This window comes from Pongo abelii, chromosome 4, assembly GCF_028885655.2.
Source record: "Pongo abelii isolate AG06213 chromosome 4, NHGRI_mPonAbe1-v2.0_pri, whole genome shotgun sequence".
NCBI classification, from domain to species: domain Eukaryota; kingdom Metazoa; phylum Chordata; class Mammalia; order Primates; family Hominidae; genus Pongo; species Pongo abelii.
Window position 1 is genome coordinate 83,702,885 of NC_071989.2, and position 18,415 is coordinate 83,721,299.

The 18,415-nt window shown below is 42.0% G+C and overlaps 1 protein-coding gene across 1 annotated transcript in view; it reads left to right on the forward strand.

The window, feature by feature from the left end:
- The window catches only part of SV2C (synaptic vesicle glycoprotein 2C), a 241,378-nt gene that overhangs the window by 101,075 nt on the left and 121,888 nt on the right, over nucleotides 1-18,415 (forward strand). Inside the window, exon 3 of the mRNA XM_024247277.3 lies at nucleotides 12,031-12,211. Coding sequence (XP_024103045.3) covers nucleotides 12,031-12,211 — 181 coding nt within the window. The remainder of the gene's footprint in view (nucleotides 1-12,030; nucleotides 12,212-18,415) is intronic.

An 18,415-nucleotide genomic window follows, 5' to 3' on the forward strand; every position in this document is an offset into this window, starting at 1 on the left:
TGAAGCAGCTGTGATTCAGGGCACCATGTTCCAAGGCTGCATAGCAGCCCGTGAAACAATTTTTCCCTCCTAGGCCTCCAGGCCTGTGATGGGAGAGGCTGCCATGAAGGTCTCTCACATGTCCTGGAGACATTTTCCCCATTGTCCTGGTGATTCAATGGAGAAATCTCCATTGAATTCAGCTCCTGTTACTTATGCAAATTTCTGCACCAGGCTTGAATTTCTCCCCAGAAAATGGGTTTTTCTTTTCTATCACATCATCAGGCTGCAAGTTTTTCAAACTTTTATGCTCTGCTTCCTCTTGAACACTTTGTGGCTTAGAAACTTCTTCCACCAGATACCCTAAATCATCTTTCTCAAGTTCAAAACTCCACATATCTCTAGGGAAGTGGCAAAATGCCACCATTCTCTTTGCATAGCAAGAGTGACCTTTACTCTAGTTCCCAAGAAGTTCTTCATTTTCATTTGAGACCACCTCAGCCTGGACTTCGTTGTCCATATCACTACCAGCATTTTGGTCAAAGTCATTCAACAAGTCTCTAGGAAGTCCCAAACCTTCCCACATCTTCCTTTCTTCTTCTGAGCCCTCCAAACTGTTCCAGCTCCTGGCTGGTAACCAGTTCCAAAGTAGTTTCCACATTTTCGGGTATCTTTAGAGCAGTGCTTCACTACCCAGTACCATTTTAGTGTATTAGTCCATTCTCACACTGCTATGAAGAAATACCCAAGACTGAGTAATTTATAAGGAAAAGAGGTTGGCCAGGCATGGTGGCTCATGCCTGTAATCACAGTACTTGAGGAGGCCAAGGCGGGCAGATCACCTGAGATCAGAAGTTCGATCCCAGCCTGGCCAACATGGTGAAACCCCATCTCTACTAAAAATACAAAAAATAGCTGGGCATGGTGGCACACACCTGTGATCCCAGCTACGCAGGAGGCTGAGGCAAGAGAATCGCTTGAATCCAGGAGGCGGTGGTTGCAATGAGCCAAGGTTACACCACTGCACTCCAGGCTGGGCAGCAAAGTGAGACCTTGTCTCAAACAAACAAACAAACAAAGACATTTAATTGACTCACAGTTCCACAGGGATGGGGAGGCCTCAGGAAACTTACAATCATGGCGGAAGGCACCTCTTCACAGGACAGCAGGAGAGAGAATGAGCGCTGACCAAAGCGGGAAGCCCCTTATAAAACCATCAGATCTCGTGAGAACTCACTCACTATCATGAGAACAGAGTGAGGGAACCACCCCTATGATTCAATTATTTCCACCTCGTACCACCCTTGACACATGTGGATTATTACAATTTGAGGTAAGATTTGGGTGGGGACACAGAGCCAAAGCGTATCACCACTTTTCTCCCTCAGCACAGAACTTGGAGTGGGAGAACCTCGCAAGAGATGGGGATCCCACTGGTGTTAAACTGATATGTGATGTCCATGGTACACCACAAGGTGACTCACTTTAATATTCTTGATTCCTAAGACTTTTAAAAAATTGCTTCAAATACCAAGGGGGACTGCAGAGCCATACATGCACAAAACACTGTAATGTCTCCTCCCCTGTCCGATGGGCATGCTGTACAACAGCCATTTGAGGAACGACATTAGAGAATAGATTGGGCTTCATTATTAGGACTCTTCTTCTACAGTTTGCTCACTGGATTCAGGAAAAGTGTCTTAGGCCCGCATGTGCTTTTTAGTGCCCAGGTGAACTTAGGTAACAAGTAGCACTATTGCTTGATATGGCATTATCTGCCCATGTTCAGTCTCTGCCTGAACCAGCAAACTTAAATGTCAGACTTTCCTAAGGTAAAAGTCAAAGATGTGCTGTAGACTGTGTCTGATATTTACAGTTCTTTCTAGCTAAGATGAGCTGGCTTTTGTTGTAAATATTCTCTCATGCAAATTAGAAAGGTTTTTCTGCCTTTGTACATATGCCTTTGATGTTATTACTTTCTTTGCTTTTATTTGATTTTGTGAAAGTCCATAGATGCTTTTGAACACATAATGGCCCCTACCTGTGGCTACTAAAAATAGTAATTGAAAAAAGTGAGGGATCAGTTTTAGAAGCCTATTAATTATGTATTTAAATAGTTTCAAATTGCAAAAAAAAAAAATATGTCTTTGGGATTTAGAAAATTACTCTTTCAGTGCTGTTTCAGGTGTCTTCTTTTCAGAACTTGAGTTAAGGAAGGTGAAAAGTTGTCATTTCACTTTTTCTACCATTCCAGAGCCATCTTCTTTTCTTCCTGCTTTTTCTTTTCCATCACTATTTTATTTCTCCAGTTTTCTCTTTACCTGATGCCAATAGTAATATTAATAATTGTTGGTCAGGTGCAGTGACTCATGCCTGTAATCCCAGCACTTTGGGAGCTAAGGGCAGGTGGATTGCTTGAGCTCAGGAGTTAGAGACCAGGCCTGGGCAATATGGTGAAACCCCATCTCTACCAAAAATACAAAAAATTAGCTGGACATGGTGGCATGCACCTGTAGTCCCAACTATTTGGGAGGCTGAGGTGGGAGGATCACTTGAACCTGGGAGACAGAGGTTGCAGTGAGCTGAGATCATGCCCCTGCACTCTAACCTGGGTGACAGAGTGAGACTCCCTCTCAAAAATAATAATAATACTTGTTGCTTATTGGACAACTGTGTGTTTTACACAGTACTAAGCACTTTATCCCATTTAATCTCTCAAAACCCTGTGAAGTAGGTACTGTTATTAGCCCCGCTATACAGAGGAGAAAACTGAGGCAGTGCAAGGAACTTAAGTAACTCTAAGTCACACAGCTAGGAACTGGTAGGGGAAGGGTTCAGATCTAAGCCATCTGTTTTAAGAGCCCAGGCTCTTAACTATTTGCTGTCTGACCCAAAGTTCAGAGTGGTAAATGGTAGTAGAATGAAGACTAAGGATACTGCATTTGATTTAAAAAATAATAAGTTATTTTTCTCCCATCTTAACCCCCATTACTTTAATAATGGATTCACTTCTCAGCACTATTAATGAAAGAATTTAATAGAACAAGTACTGAGCTTGAGATTTCATGCTATCATTTCTAATCAGTCACAGAATTTGTAACCAGTAATGACAAAAAATAGCAAATTGTGGATAACAAGGAGATGTTACAGCCTACTTAGCATCTTGGGTGGGGGGCAGGAACAGCTGGAGAGGGACAGTTGTCCCTGGAGTCAGCCTTCTATGGACTCTGATGGAGTCTGGCCAAGGGAAGACTACACTCAGCCAACCATTTTGGGGTTCCAGGAGCAGGGACAACAGGGCAGCAGCTGTGAAAGCTTACATATCAGTGAGTGGGTGGGGAGGGTCCATAAGAGGCCAACAAGGGAGAGAGGCACCCCACTCCCACCCCCATGCACACAGAAAGGAAAGGCTGGGCCAACTTTGCAGGACTAACTGACCCAACATCTAGCCCAAACCAAGCATTTGACACAGGCGGAAGCTAGAAGACTGGCCTGAGATCTTAAGTCTAGTTACAGGGAGACTAGAACTAGTACAGGGTACCTTGGCACCTTTGTCCAGAGATTTTTCTAGCATAAAATGAAAAAAAAAAAAAGACTCTTTGAGGAAATAGGAAAGAGGGAGCTTACACTGATGTGTGGGCTTTCACAGCTGCTGCCCTGTTGTCCCTGCTCCTGGAACCCCAAAATTGTTGGCTGAGTGTGGTCTTCCCTTGGCTTCCTAGAATTGACCTTAAGGAGATATCATTTTCACTGAAAATGCCTTTAGTAATAAAACAAACCAATTTGCAGTGACTATTCCAGTGGCTGATTTCTTTAAGCACAAAGCATACCTTTAGAGGTCTTTAGAGGCATGGTAGAAACCCCCTTACCTGACTAAATCAGGTCTGGTAATTAGTTGGTTAGTAGAAAAGTTGGTAAAAGCAGGAAAACTTGTAAAAATATAAATATGTATGTAAATATGGTGTTTTAACATATAAGCATACATTCATTTGACCATCTTTGGATGCAGAGTGAGAGATTTTTCCTTTGAGTTGGGCTCTTCAAACTGGAGTTCCCCATTGTTTTCTTTGCATCACTACAGTCATTCTGAAGCTTTGATTTTTAGTCTTAAGTTTCTTTAAAGTGGAGTGAGACCTTAAAAACACATGTGCCTCAATCTGAGCACAGGATCCTTCATCTTAATGATGTTTCTCAGTCTTTTTTTTTTTTTTGTATTGCTCACATTGCAGTGATTTTCCTTTGCAAGTCATCTTCCCCAAGTCTTTCTTACATTCACTTTCATAGAAATAGCTCCCTTTCCTTTCACACTCAGATTTCATTATTTATGTGATTGGTGTTAAATGCATAATTAATAACAAACAGAAATGGCATAAAAAAGTTGGGTACAAACATAGGTAACTCTTGAGAAGCATAAAGTGCTGCTGGTGGAAACAGAAAGAAGATGGGTGAGTGAAAGCAAAACACTTTCAGTGATGGTTTTTGGTGCGTTTGTGGGAGGGTTGGTTACTTTATTGGGTTGGTGAGGTGAAAACTGGCCAACTGATGTTAAAGGGAAAATTATTTGTAATGCTTGTTAAAGCATAGGCAGGACCATCACAACAGGTGTAGGGACCACTGTAATGGGTTTTGCAGTATAGAAGAGAGATCAGGCTCAATTCCTAGTACAAAAAGGAAAAGTGTGAATTTAGAGCCAAGGACCAGGGTGGGAGAGTTAGTGGATAGAAAATTACCAAGAGGGATCTACCGCCATACCACCCTGAATGCACCCAATCTCATCAGAAAATTACCAGGAGGAAACATCAGGGGTAAAGAAGATTTTGGGTAAATTGACCTAACTGGATTCTTGCTGAAGACAGACCAGGGTGATCAGATATTGCCCAGGGGATCTGCTCAGATATTGAAGACAACCAGCCATCTAGAGTCGGGGGTTCACTGACTTGGCAGGATTCTTGCTAAAACTGGGCAATGCAGAAATGAACACAGAAGTCCATACTTCATAGTCTAGTTGAGAAAAGTGGTCCAAAGACTAGGGTTTGATTAAGGAGAGATTGTGTGTCAGGGGGCCTCTATTGTAGACATACCTCAGACTTGTGGAAGAAACTCTACCTTTGGAAAGCAAATGCACCTACTTCTTATGAAAGAAGTAATAACATCTAAAAACATGAAGCATTATTTGAGTAATAAAGCTTTATTTAATGTCAGTCCATATTATTCTTTTCAACCATTTACAGAAATGTCCTTATCATTCAACAAAAATCTACTTTTATTTTTCTTTGACTCAAAAATTTTGTTTTAACCTAAGAAGATCTGCATATAAAAAGTGAGTGTGATTGTCACCTCATGGATATTATCAATTGTATGAGTCAATTTTCACACTGCTGTAAAGAAATACGTGAGACGGACTAATCTATAAAGAAAAGAGGTTTAATTAGCTCACAGTTCTGCAGGCTGTACAGGAAGCGTGGCTAGGGAGGCCTCAGGAAACTTACAATCATGGTGGAAGGCAAAGGGGAAGCAGGCATGTCTTACATGTCTGAAACAGAAGGAAGAGAGAGAAGAGGGAGGTGATACACACTTTTAAACAACCAGATCTCATGAGAACTCACTCACTATCACAAGAACAGAAAAGAAGAAATCCACCCCCAAGATCCAATCACCTCCTACCAGGCCCCATCTCCAACATTAGCAACTACAGTTTGACATGAGGTCTGGGAAGGGACGCAGACCCAAACCTTATCATTCTGCCTCTGGCCCCTTTCAAATCTCATGTCCTTCTCACATTTCAAAATACAATTATGCCTTCCCAACAGTCTCCCAAAGTCTTAACTCATTCCAGCATTAACTCAAAAGTCCAAAGTCTCATCTGAGACAAGGCTAATCCCTTCCACCTATGAGCCCATAAACTCAAAAACAAGTTAGTTACTTCCAAGATACAATGGGGGTACAGATATTGGGTAAATACTGCCATTCCAAAACAGAAAAACCAATCAAAAGAAATGGGCTACAGGCCCCTGCAAGTCCAAAACCCAGCAGGAGAGTCATTAAATCTTAAAGCTCCAAAATAATCTCCTTTGACTCCATGTTTCACATCCAGGTCACACTGATGCAAGAGGTGGGCTCCGAAGGCCTTGGGCAGCTCCACCCCTGTGGCTCTGCAGGGCTCAGCCCCCATAGCTTCTCTCAAGGGCTGGCATTGAGTGCCCATGGCTTTTCCAGGCACACAGTGCAAGCTGTCGGTGGATCTACCATTCTGGGGTCTGGAGAATTGTAGCCCTCTTGTCACAGCTCCACTAGGCAGCGGCCCAGTGGGGACTCTTTGCGGGGTCTCCAACCCCACATTTGCCCTTCGCACCACCCTAGTAGAGGTTCTCCATGAACCTCTACTAGGAAGTAACCTCTACTAGAAGTCTCACTTCTGCAGCAGACTTCTACCTCGACATCCAGGCTTTTCCATACATCTTCTGAAATCTAGGCAGAGGCTGCCAAGCCTCAGCTCTTGCACTCTGCACACCCATAGGCTTAACACCACATGAAAGCTGCCAAGGCTTACAGCTTGCACCCCGTGAAGCAGCAGCCTGAGTACCTGGGCCCCTTTGAGCCACGGCTGGAGGTGGAGCAGATGGGGTGCAGGGAGTAGTGTCCTGAGGCTTCACAGGGAAGCAGAGCTCTGGGCCTGGCCCAGGCCCACAGAACCATTCTTCCATTCTACGCCTCCAGATCTTTGATGGAAGGGGCTGCCATGGAGGTCCCTGAAATGCCTTCGAGGCATTTTTCCCATTGTCTTGGCTATTAGCAATTGACTCTTCTTACGTAAATTTCTGTAGCCTGCTTTAATTCCTCCCTGAAAATTAGTTTTTCTTTTCTAAAGCATAGCCCGGCTACAAATTTTCCAAACTTTTACACTCTGCTTCCCTTTTAAATATAAATTCCAGTTTCAAGTCATTTATTTGCTCATGCATATAAACATAGGCAAGATATATATATATATATATATATATATATGAATGATGGAATACTACTCAGCCATAAAAAAGGAATGAATTAACAGCATTTGCAGTGACCTGGATGAGATTAGAGACTATTATTCTAAGTGAAGTAACTCAGGAATGGAAAACCAAACATTGTATGTTCTCACTGATATGTGGGAGCTAAGCGATGAGGACGCAAAGGTACAAGAATGATACAATGTCCTGGCTAACACAGTGAAACCCCGTCTCTACTAAAAAATACAAAAAATTAGCCGGGTGTAGTGGCGGGCGCCTGTAGTCCCAGCTACTCGGGAGGCTGAGGCAGGAGAATGGTGTGAACCAGGGAGGCAGAGCTTGCAGTGAGCCAAAATCGCGCCACTGCACTCTAGCACTCTAGCCTGGGTGAGAGAGCGAGACTCCGTCTCAAAAAAAAACAAAGAAAAAGAAAAAAAGAATGATACAATGGACTTTGGGGACTTGTGGGGAAGAGTGGGAGGGGGGCAAGGGATAAAAGACTATAAATATGGTGCAGTGTATACTGCTCGGGTAATGGGTGCGCCAAAATCTCACGAATCACCGCTAAAGAGCTTACTCATGTAACCAAATACCACCTGTACCCCAATAACTTATGGAAAAATAAAAATTAAAAAAAAGAAGCTGCCAGGCCACATCTTGAATGCTTTGCTGCTTAGAAATTACTTCCACCAGATGTCCTAAATCATCTCTCTCAAATTCAAAGTTCCATAGATCCCTAGAGCAGGGGCACAATGCCACCAGTCTCTTTGCTAAAGCATAGCAAGAGTGACCCTTGCTCCATTTCCCAATAAGTTCCTCATTTCCATCTGAGACTTCCTCAGCCTGGAATTCACTGTCTTTATTGAAATCAGAATTTTGGTCACAACCATTTTAAAAGCCTCTAGGAAGCTTCAAACTATCCCTCATCTTCCCATCTTCTTCTGAGCCCTCCAAACGGTCGAACCTCTGCCCATTACCCAGTTCCAACACTGCTTCCCATTTTTTGGTGTCCTTATAGCAATGCCCCACTTCTTGGTACCAATTTTCTGTATTAGTCCATTCTCGCACTGCTATAAAGAAATGCCTGGGAATGGGAAATTTATAAAGAAAAGAGGTTTAATTGGCTCATAGTTCTTCAGGCTGTACAGGAAGCATGGCTAGGGAGGCCTCAGGAAACTTACAATCATGGTGGAAGGCAAAGGGGAAGCAGGCATGTCTTATATGTCTGGAACAGAAGGAGGAGAGAGAAGAAGAAGCAGGCATGTCTTGCATGTCTGGAACACAAGGAAGAGAGAGAAGGGGAAGGTGCTACACACTTTTAAACAACCAGATCTTGTGAGAACTCATTCACTATCTTAAGAAAAGCAAAAGGGAAATCTACCCCCATGGTCTAATCACCTCCCAGGTCCCACCTCTAACATTGGGAATTACAATCTGACATGAGATCTGGGCAGGGAAACAGACCCAAACCTTATCATCAATGAATTCAGAATACTAATACAGAATATTTTTCATTGAAAATCAGTTTATAAATAAATGGTGCAAGGAATTCTAGAGTAATGCATTAGCCATGCATTACTGAAGTGCTTAAGATAATTTTTAAAAACTGACGGACTAAAAGTTGGTATGAGAAAAACACTATATATCATTTCCTAAAGTTGTTCTGTTTTGTTTAAATATGGTTTAAAATGGTGTTGGGGAAAAGACGTGTCCCCTTAGGGATTGTCAGAAAGAATCAAAAGCAGCTTAGCAAAGAGACAGAAATGTAAATGTGATATTTATCAGGGGAAATGAGGGTATGATTAAATAAAATGGAACCAGCCTCCATGTCAGAAAATACCTTAATGAGGAGGTCATACTTGAGGCCTTTGTGTCATCTTCTGAAAGACTAAGAGCCTGGACTGGCCAGGAATGACCTTCACCAGAACTATGGTAGGAAGAGTAGGTTGAGTTTATTTCTCAGGTCAGGCTCAACCTCCTGAAATCCCAGCTGAATTAAAGTCTTCATTAAATTCATGAAAGGATACAAGAGTCACAGCCTGGCCTCTTTTAATATTGCTCTCCTGGAATTGAATGGAAAGTCAGCTTCTAGTTCTGTGGAAGGCAGGTCCCAGGGGAGGTGAGCAGCTTCTAATTCCACAGCTCCTGCTTGCCCTTTTGAGAGCTCCAGCTCATCTAGCAGGTCTTGCCTGTTTCACATCTTTGGAGTTAAAATACTCTGTAGCCTTCATCTCCTCCCCTCAAACATGTATTTAAAAAAATACAAATTTTAAGTTAAAAATGTATTAGAAATGTTGTCTCTTTTATTGGAAAGCACCCTCAGATTCTAAGGTATACACAGATCACTTGGGGGTCTTATTCAAATGCAGACTTTGAGTCAGTGGGTTTGGAGTGGAGTCTAAGAGTCTACATTTCCAGTAAGCTCCCCAGGACAGGGGAGGGGGGCACTGGTTTCACTGGCTCAGGGGTCATACTTTGAGAAGTGAGGATCTAAGAGACCTGATTTCAAGTTCTGACTTCTGACAACTGTTTTCTTACTTGTAAAACGAGGGGCTTTGGATGAAGATACCTTTTAAGTCTGCCCGTCTGCAGCATCTCAAGGTGCAGAGAGAGAGAGAAGGCTGGAGATTGTCTAGAGCTTGATGTCTGCTCTGAGTTTTTAAGGACTCCCCGTTATAACACTGTGAATATAGAAAGGAAAAGTGAATGCAAACAGGGAAGGAAATACAGTTTGTGTCTGACAATCCCAGAGTGGTTACAATTATTCACCTGATGCCTTTGCCAACATTTAAAGTTTTGGCTTTAATTAGATCACACGACCCACAAATGAACGTTCTAATTGTGCTGTGTTTGTCTCCAATAAGCTGTTGGGTAGGATTAATTCTTTCCACAGAATGCCCAATGGAACAGTTCAGTTTTCAATACAAATTAAGTGTAGTCACAAAAGATTACTACCTTTAGATCTTAAAAATATTTTTAAACAGAGTGCAAGTAAAGATACAGTTTGATGTGACATTTTTTATACTAACTGTGTCAGTCATGGCGGAATTTAATACCATTTTGAAATCTTTCTTATCCTTCGGATTCCCCGCTGATGTTCTCTTGTTAGTAAAATCTTCCCAGAGGCCACGTGAGAATTAGTAGCCACCTTCTGCCCCTCTGCTCCCATTTACACTGCTGTTGGGGTGCACACCACATGGTTGGGCTTGAGCTCATTTAGTTTTGTATCTGTTTGTGTCCTTCTCTGAATTACGAGCTCCTTAAGCCATCCTGACAGAGGAGGAAAAAAATCTGGATGACTTGGAGCACAGGTACATGAGTTTACACTTCTGCATTGTTCTGTTCCGATCCTATGATCCCGGGAGGCCCTTCTGCCTTCGTTTTTGATAAGCCACTTTCCCCAGACTGTAAATCTCATCCTCTCAGGAGTCTGACAGTCCAAATGCCTTCAGGGAAAGGTGGTAGGACGAATGCAGAAAGCAGTGGATGGTGATAGTCTAGGGGGCAGTAGGAATCTCGGTTAACCTGCCTTGCCCCAAGATCTCAGATGCATTTTCTTTAAACACAACAGGGTTGAGCTCAAGCAGAAATTAACACCCAGCTAAAGACCTTGCTTCACATCACCTGGTTTCTGGTTTGCACGTAACAGGGGCTCCCAAGTTGAGCTTTGCAGAAAGAACAGTGGAAATATTCAAAATAATTAATAACAAGGATAGCCAGGGAATCAAAATAGCATGTTTATAGCTCTAAGCTTTACCCTATAGCATCGGGTTTTAACCCTTTAGTTGCTGGATCAAGGGAAAGTCCAGGACTTCCCAGTGGAGGGGCCAGGGCAGTTGAGCCTGGTGAAATGGAATATCAGCCCTGAGAAAGACCCCCAGGCTTTAGTCAGAGAAACATCATTTCGCAACCCTGGCTAGCCACTTACTATCTGTTAGATCAAGTTGAATCATCTCTCTGAGCCTCAGTTTTCTCATCTGTAAAATGGGTTAATAATACTCACTTTGCAGGACTGTGGTGAGGATTAAGTGAACCAACATATGGAATGTTCCTCAAAGAGTGCCTGGCACAAACAGATGCTCACTCAGTGAAAGTAGTACCAAGGGCTGTTGTTTACTATTATCTTTAAAAGATAATAAGTGGTTATTGATTGAATGCAGACAGCTTGTCTCTGTGTTACTCATGCTTTCTGTAGTCAGATAAATCAGGTGGACCACAAGAGATCTTGGTTTACTGTTGCCATCAAGGTGGCTTACCCCAGGGCTCAGGGGCTGGGTGGGGGCAGTTCTGAAGGACATAAGGAGAAGGGGATGGGGGAGGCTTTGTTCCCTGGGCTGGAGCTATATGAAAGACTCCCAAGTCTTTAGATCACAGCATCCACAGGCCGCTCCTGATCTATAAAAGTTCACTTTCTGATTTGTAGGCATTTTTAAAGACACAGATATTCTTATAAAGATGCTTAGCTAGTGATTATCTTCTGAGAGGCATGAGCAGCAAACTTGAGCCTCTTATGCTGTAAATAAGAGATCTGCTACATAGGCATTTCCCTGGGTCAATCCTTCTGCTTTTGGAATCCCTCATGCTGCACTGATACATTCTCTAAATTGTCTCCAGGACACACACTGGGTCTCATGATATGAGGAATCTCTATTGAGAAGGATGATCTGTCCATAGTCAGCACCATAGTACAGAGAAAAATATACCCTCCACACCGAGGCAAAGGTTGACCACCCTATTCTCTGTAGTAACCCAGCCTAAATAAAGACAACTTTTATTTTATAATTGCTCACAACATTCACCATTCACTGTAGCTGAGTGTACTCAGCTATCTGCAAAACAGCATCCCTGCATTATTGATGTGAGGGTCGTGAGACCTTGCCAAGTGTTTTTTCCATATTGCTTACTCTTCAACTTGAAAACTGATTACTGTGTCCTGAAGGTTATATTTTTAAAGGAAATTTTCCTCATGCAAAATGCTGGAATGTATTTTGTTCCTTGTTCACTTGCTGTTACATGTGTCATTGACTCCCAATCTCTGATGTGTTTCTTTGTTTTTTGTGTGTTGCAGGCAGCATAGTGTACCTCGGGATGATGGTGGGGGCGTTCTTCTGGGGAGGACTGGCAGACAAAGTGGGAAGGAAACAGTCTCTTCTGATTTGCATGTCTGTCAACGGATTCTTTGCCTTCCTTTCTTCATTTGTCCAAGGTTATGGCTTCTTTCTCTTCTGTCGCTTACTTTCTGGATTCGGGTAAGATTTTCTCCTTCATATTTTATAGTAATGTGTTTGTTCTTCATAATTCTCCACTCTAGAGAACCTTATTGGGAGGAAATTATCCCTTCACACATCTCCTTCCATATCCTCATGTCAGCCCTGGAAACCACAATGCTGGTTCTTAGAAATATAATTATCAACCTTTAAATACAGGACAGAAGGGAACACACACCTATGTTTTCATAGCTGATTATTACTTCTAGAAGATGAGTATTGTTTTAAATGGAATGCTGTTTCTATGGTAGAACACATTCACACATATATGCTGCTTCTGAAAATTTAACGTAAGTAGGAAATAGCTCTGGTCCTACCTGTTATGAACTAATTAAGGGTTTGAACCATTCAAGCGTGCTCTTAAATTCAGGATTAGAGTGTCTCAAATAAATGCACTTTTATTGATCTATGTTAACTTGGCATATTTAACTTGGTAGAAAGCCTCGAGACGTAATTTTTAGTAAGTTCCTGACTTCTGTTGAATTAACAGAAGTTGTGCTATTACCCAAATGCAGTGGTAGAGTGTAGCTGATGGTCATTTTCTTTAAAGAGCTTAAAGCACTTATAACTATACTAAATGAATCCATAAGCATAGAAAATCCTAATAGCTGAGTAAGGAATATATGAGAAACTTTGCTTCAATAAGAAAAAAACATAGTAAAAATATAAAATTTTTGTAACGAATGGGTACTAGGCTTAATGCCTGGGTGACAAAATAATCTGTACAACAAACCCCCATGAGACAAGTTTACCTCTATAACAAACCTGCACATGTTCCCCTGAACTTAAAAGTTAAATATATCTATATATAACATTTTTGATTCATGATTAAGAACTTAGAGACTTTTTTTCAAGATGTCTAACACAAAATGAATCTGTAGGAATAATATACAATTTTTAAAAATAAATGAAGAAAATGAGGGAAACGGGGCTGGGTTATAAACTTTAAAAGCTATCAGTTGTGGTTGTTAGTGATACACCACCACAACCTACAAAGCAGAACACAGTTTTGCAAAAAGAGGTCAGAGGACTACAGCACGTCTTTCTTAATTATGTATAGTAGCATTTCCCATAGCTCCTCCTATGCTACCTTCTGCACACAATGAGCACTTAGCAAATACTTGACTAACTTGCACAAATTTTAGGAGCTTTCCTTAGAGTGAAGACACTGCATTTCAGTAAACCAAGATGGCTGGAGAGTCTGGGAAAGTGTAAAATATTTTGTTCTTGGAAAAAAAAAATGTTCAGAATCAATCATTTGCTTTGTAGCAATGGAGAAAGGGGACAGGAGGCTTTTTCTCCACAGGGGAGCCCCTTGGTGCTCAGTTTCTGTGAGATTGGCTACATACACTGCTGACTTGAAGATGGATTTTGGATCATGGACTCAAAGGGTTTCAGCAGACCTAAATGTTGAATGATTGAGTGAATGAATGAATGAATGAATGAAGAACAGATGTTACTTGGGGCTATTTGTTAAAGGACCTTCTCAGTGAGTAGGTCCATAGGATAAGATATTCTTGCCACCAGGAAAGGCCAAGCTTCCTTCTCCCTTTTATTATCTATATAATACCACTATCCTGTCAAGAGAAGGCTAACAGCATAAGTGCTGAATTTTCCAGTCCTTTCAGTTTGCAATCTTTTTTGGAAAATTGAAGCAATATCCAAAGACCCAAACCCAAAAGTACATGACTGTGGTCAAATTATTGTAGCAATTTTAATTGCCAATCTGGATTGAGACATGGTCATCCCAACAGACTGTAGAGAAAAAGGTCCATTGTGGTGGCTGCAAAATATTCCAAACCAATGGCCTGTCCAGAAGTGAATTCAAGGGCAACATAAAAGCAGAGACAACTTAGATGTATTCTTGATATTATCCTCATTCCTGCTGCAGACAAATCGTTCTTCAGCCAGCAGGTCAGGACTGCTGGGGGCTGGAAATCAAGAAATCCAGGTGTGCCCTGCTCCTGCCCATTATCATGGAGTCTTAGGAAAGTCATGCAGGCTCTCCTGCCTGCTTTTTCTTTTGTAAAAGAAGACATTAGGACTTTGCATTCTTACCTTGGAGTATGAAGATCAAATGAGATGACGTATTGAAAGTACAAGGTAGAGAAGGTAATGTAGGAGAATGTTTAGAAACACTCACTCATAGTTTGGCATTTCTTATCTCCTTTGTTCCTCCTCACATACATTTTGCTAAGCTGTCCTATGCTGATGGCCTTGGAGTGACAGCAGGGGAGGAGGCAGAAAGAGACCCCTTTCTGGCTTTTTAAATTTCAAGTCTGGTCCATGCAAGAAACAGAAAGGCCTAATCAGGGACAAAATATTTGGGAGTAAACATGGCAAGTTAAATCAAGCATAAATCAAGTTAATCTCTATAATAAATGGTGAGTACCTAGGCTGGGGACAGGGCTGAGGGGGGATTCATGTGAGCTTAGTTACCTTAGTCCAGGTGGCAAAATCTCTGCAGAATTTTATGGGATCCAGCAGCTGACAGGACCTGAGAAATGAAGTTATTAAGGAAAATGAGGGAAGAAATCTGTATTGGTCAGCATTCTCCAGAGAGATAGAACCAATAGGAAAGAATGGATAGAATAGATAGATAGATAGATAGATAGATAGATAGATAGATAGATAGATAGATAGACAGATAGATAGATAGATATGAGAGAGGACTAATTAAAGCAATGGCTCACATAATTATGGAGGCTGAGGAGTCCCATGGCAGGCCTTCTGCAATCTGGAAATGCTGGGATGCTAGTAGCATGGCTCAGTATAAGTTTGAAGGCCTCAGAACCAGGGAAGCTGATAATATAACTCTCATTCCAAGGCTAAAGGCCTGATAACTCAGGGTGCTGCTAGTGCAAGTCCCAGAGTCCAAAGTCCAGAGAACCTGGAGATCCGTTGTCCAAGGACAGGAGAGGAAGGATGTCCCAGCTCCGAGAGAGAGCAAATTAGAATTTCCTCTGCCTTTTTGTTCTCTCCAGGTTCACAACCGATTGGATGGTGCCCACCCATGCTGAGGGCAGAACTTCTCCACTCAGTTTACCAATTTGCATGCCAATCTCCTTCAGAAACACCCTCACAGACACACCCAGAAATAATGCTTTACTAGCTGCTATAGTTTGGATGTTTGAACTTTCCAAATCTTATGTTGAAATTTGATCCCCGGTGTTGGAGGTGGGGCCTGATGGGAGGTTTTTAGGTCTTGGAGGTGGATCTATCATGAATAGATTAATGTGAGTGAGTTATTGCTCTATTAGTTCCCATGAGAGCTAGTTGTTTAAAAATAAGCCTGGCACCCCCCGGCCCTCTCTTTTGCTTCCTCTCTCACTGTGTGATCTCTGCACATGCCAGCTCCCCTTTGCCCTCTCTCCTGAGTGGAAGCATCCTGAGGCCCTCACCAGATGCCCAGTCTTCCAGCCAACAGAACCACAGCCAAATAAACCCCTTTTCTTTATAAACTGCCCCACCTCAGGTATTCCTTTATAGCAACAAAAACGGACTAAGACGCCAGCTGTCTAGGTATCCCTTAATCCAGTCAAGTTAACATGTAAAATTGACCATTGCAATATTTTTCTTCTTCACCAAAGTTTATGGGCTATTTTACTCTTGCTTGCTTTGTGAAATGCTACCTTCATGGCCCAGGGTTTTTCTCAACAGTCTAGAGTTTATCTGGAAACTCTGTTTCTGGATCTCTGAGGAGTCTCATCAAAGTCTCTTTTTCTCCAGTTCCATTCCAATCCAACTCAAAAAACATTGTAACACCTACTCTACTCACTGGAACCATGCAAGGCCTTTCATGGATATAGCTGAGCCCTCACCTCAAGTTGCTTAGAGTCTGTACAGACAGGCAGCTCTTCCAGTCCCCACCTTCCAAGAATCAGAGCCTGAAAAGAGGGCACAAGGGGCTTGGGAATCTCAAAGAGGAGGGAGAAAACAATAATAACATTGGAATAAGAAAATTTCTATTTAAATGACCTTCTTGTCTTCAAAGGCATATCATATTTAAACCCTTCATTCCTATTACTTGTTAACTCAGTACAGAAGCAGCTGAAGTTTTATATAGTCTTTTTTTTATTTAAACTTTCTTTATTAAAACTTAAGCCAGAGAATTAAGATTCTCATCCTAGGGACCTTAAATAAAAGACCATGTTATATCTACTTAAACAACTCCCTCCAACCATATCTGATCCAGTTTTTAAATTGAGAAAAACCAGATGAAATAACGTTCCAAAATGTTGGGAATGTTTCTTTTGTGGGCCTCTGGTGCACAGAGCCCCCCACACTCCACGCATTTCCTAGGAGTACAGTACTTGCCATCCTTTCTGCTTTGAAACTTCTTCTCCCAGGGCCCTCCCACTCACAGCTTCCCAGAGGCGTTTCCTGAGACCACACACCCAATGGGTCTCAGATCGTTTCCTGTTTTGTCTCCTTGGCAGCACTTACAATTGATGCCTGAAAATATTTACTTTTTATGTTCTTCTTTCTCTCCTCCACCAGCACGTAAATTCCAAAGGGCTGGGACTGTCGTCTTGTTCAACATTGCTTAATTGCCCATGGCAGAGTGGACATGGGTATAGTAAAAGACAGTGGAGTTCAAGCAGCAACCAGCATAGTCTGACTTGCAGCCATCTGTGGCATTGGCTAGTTAATCATGAAGTGAAATAGATAGGAAGCCTACTCAATTCTTACTTGATCTGTATAAGTAGAAAACTTCTATGACAAGTGAATGAAAATCTAACTTGAGTCATAAAAACAAAGTCATGTCCCCTCCATCATTCCCAGACTGGAGCTGGTTTACAGACCCAGAACCAACTGAATGAAGGGGAGGCTGGGCCTCCTTGAAGAAGGATCTTGGTACACAGCTAAATATTTATACTGTTAGTCTGTCTCCCAGCTTCCCCAAAGGGACTCAAGGCCTTTTACCAGGATGAGTGTGCATGGGAGAAAGCAAATAATCAGACTTCTCAGGGCTTGTGGCACTGGCTCTAAACTGACACTAATTCCAGGAGACACAAAATGTCACTGTGGTCAGCCAGTCAGAGCAGGGGCTTATGGAAGGCAGGTAATCAATGGTGTTTTAGCTCAGGTCTGTTTCACAGTGGGCCCAGTGAGTCAGGCACTGAATCCATCCCGTGCCTAATTCCACAGTTCTGGACTGCATAATTGGAACAGACCTACTCAGCAGCTGGCAGAATTCCCACATTGGTACAGAATCCCCACATTTAATTGGTACAGGGCCTGTCCATCAGCTCCATTTACTAGGAATTTTAGAACAAAGAGAAGTTCTAGTTCAGAGAGTCCAAACTTTTCATTTTGCAGATTGAGGTGCAGTGGTGGAACCAGGAATAACTCAGCTAGGACTTCAATTGCAATTAAAGTCATTTTAAACTTGCAACTCGTAAATAAGTAAACTGTACATTCTGAATCCAAGGTTTACCTGTCTGTGTGTTGATTTTATCAAAAATGCTACAGATTTCCAGTTGCTGTGTCTTATTTCATTGCTGAAGCATCATTAGCAGCACTTTCTGCATATAAAGGGGACTGGAAGGAGTTCTTATTTTATTTTATTTTTTGTTTTATTTTGTTTTTTGAGATGGGATCTCACTCTGTCACCCAGGCTGGAATGCAGTGGTGCAATCATGGCTCACTGCAGCCTTGATTGACCTCCTGGGCTCAAGTGATCCTCCTACCTCAGCATCCTGAGTAGCTGGGACCACAGATGCATGCCCACACCCAGCTAATTTTTAAAATGTTTTGTACAAACGAGGTCTCCCTATGTTGCCAAGGCTGGTTTCAAACTCCTGGATTCAAGTAATCCTCCTGGCCTTGGCTTTCCAAAGTGCTGGGATTGCAGGCATGAGCTGCTGCACCTGGACAAGCTCTTGTTTTAAACAGAGATCTACTTAGGTTTATATTTTTATTGTCTCCAAATGTGCTTTCCTCTTAATTCATCAAACCAAGTCATGAGCATATCTTCTTAGAAACACAAATATGTCCAGCTGACATATTGTATGTGACTTTAAATGTTTATTCAGTACAATGAATGATTTTCCTGCCTGGCGACAACAGTGTTTTGTGGGAAGGAGGACTAGGACATCACCAATCATTCATCTGTCTGTCACTTTCCTAAACGAATCTCACACCAAGAAACAGACACTTTCCTCCCCTCTTTTGTTATAGAAA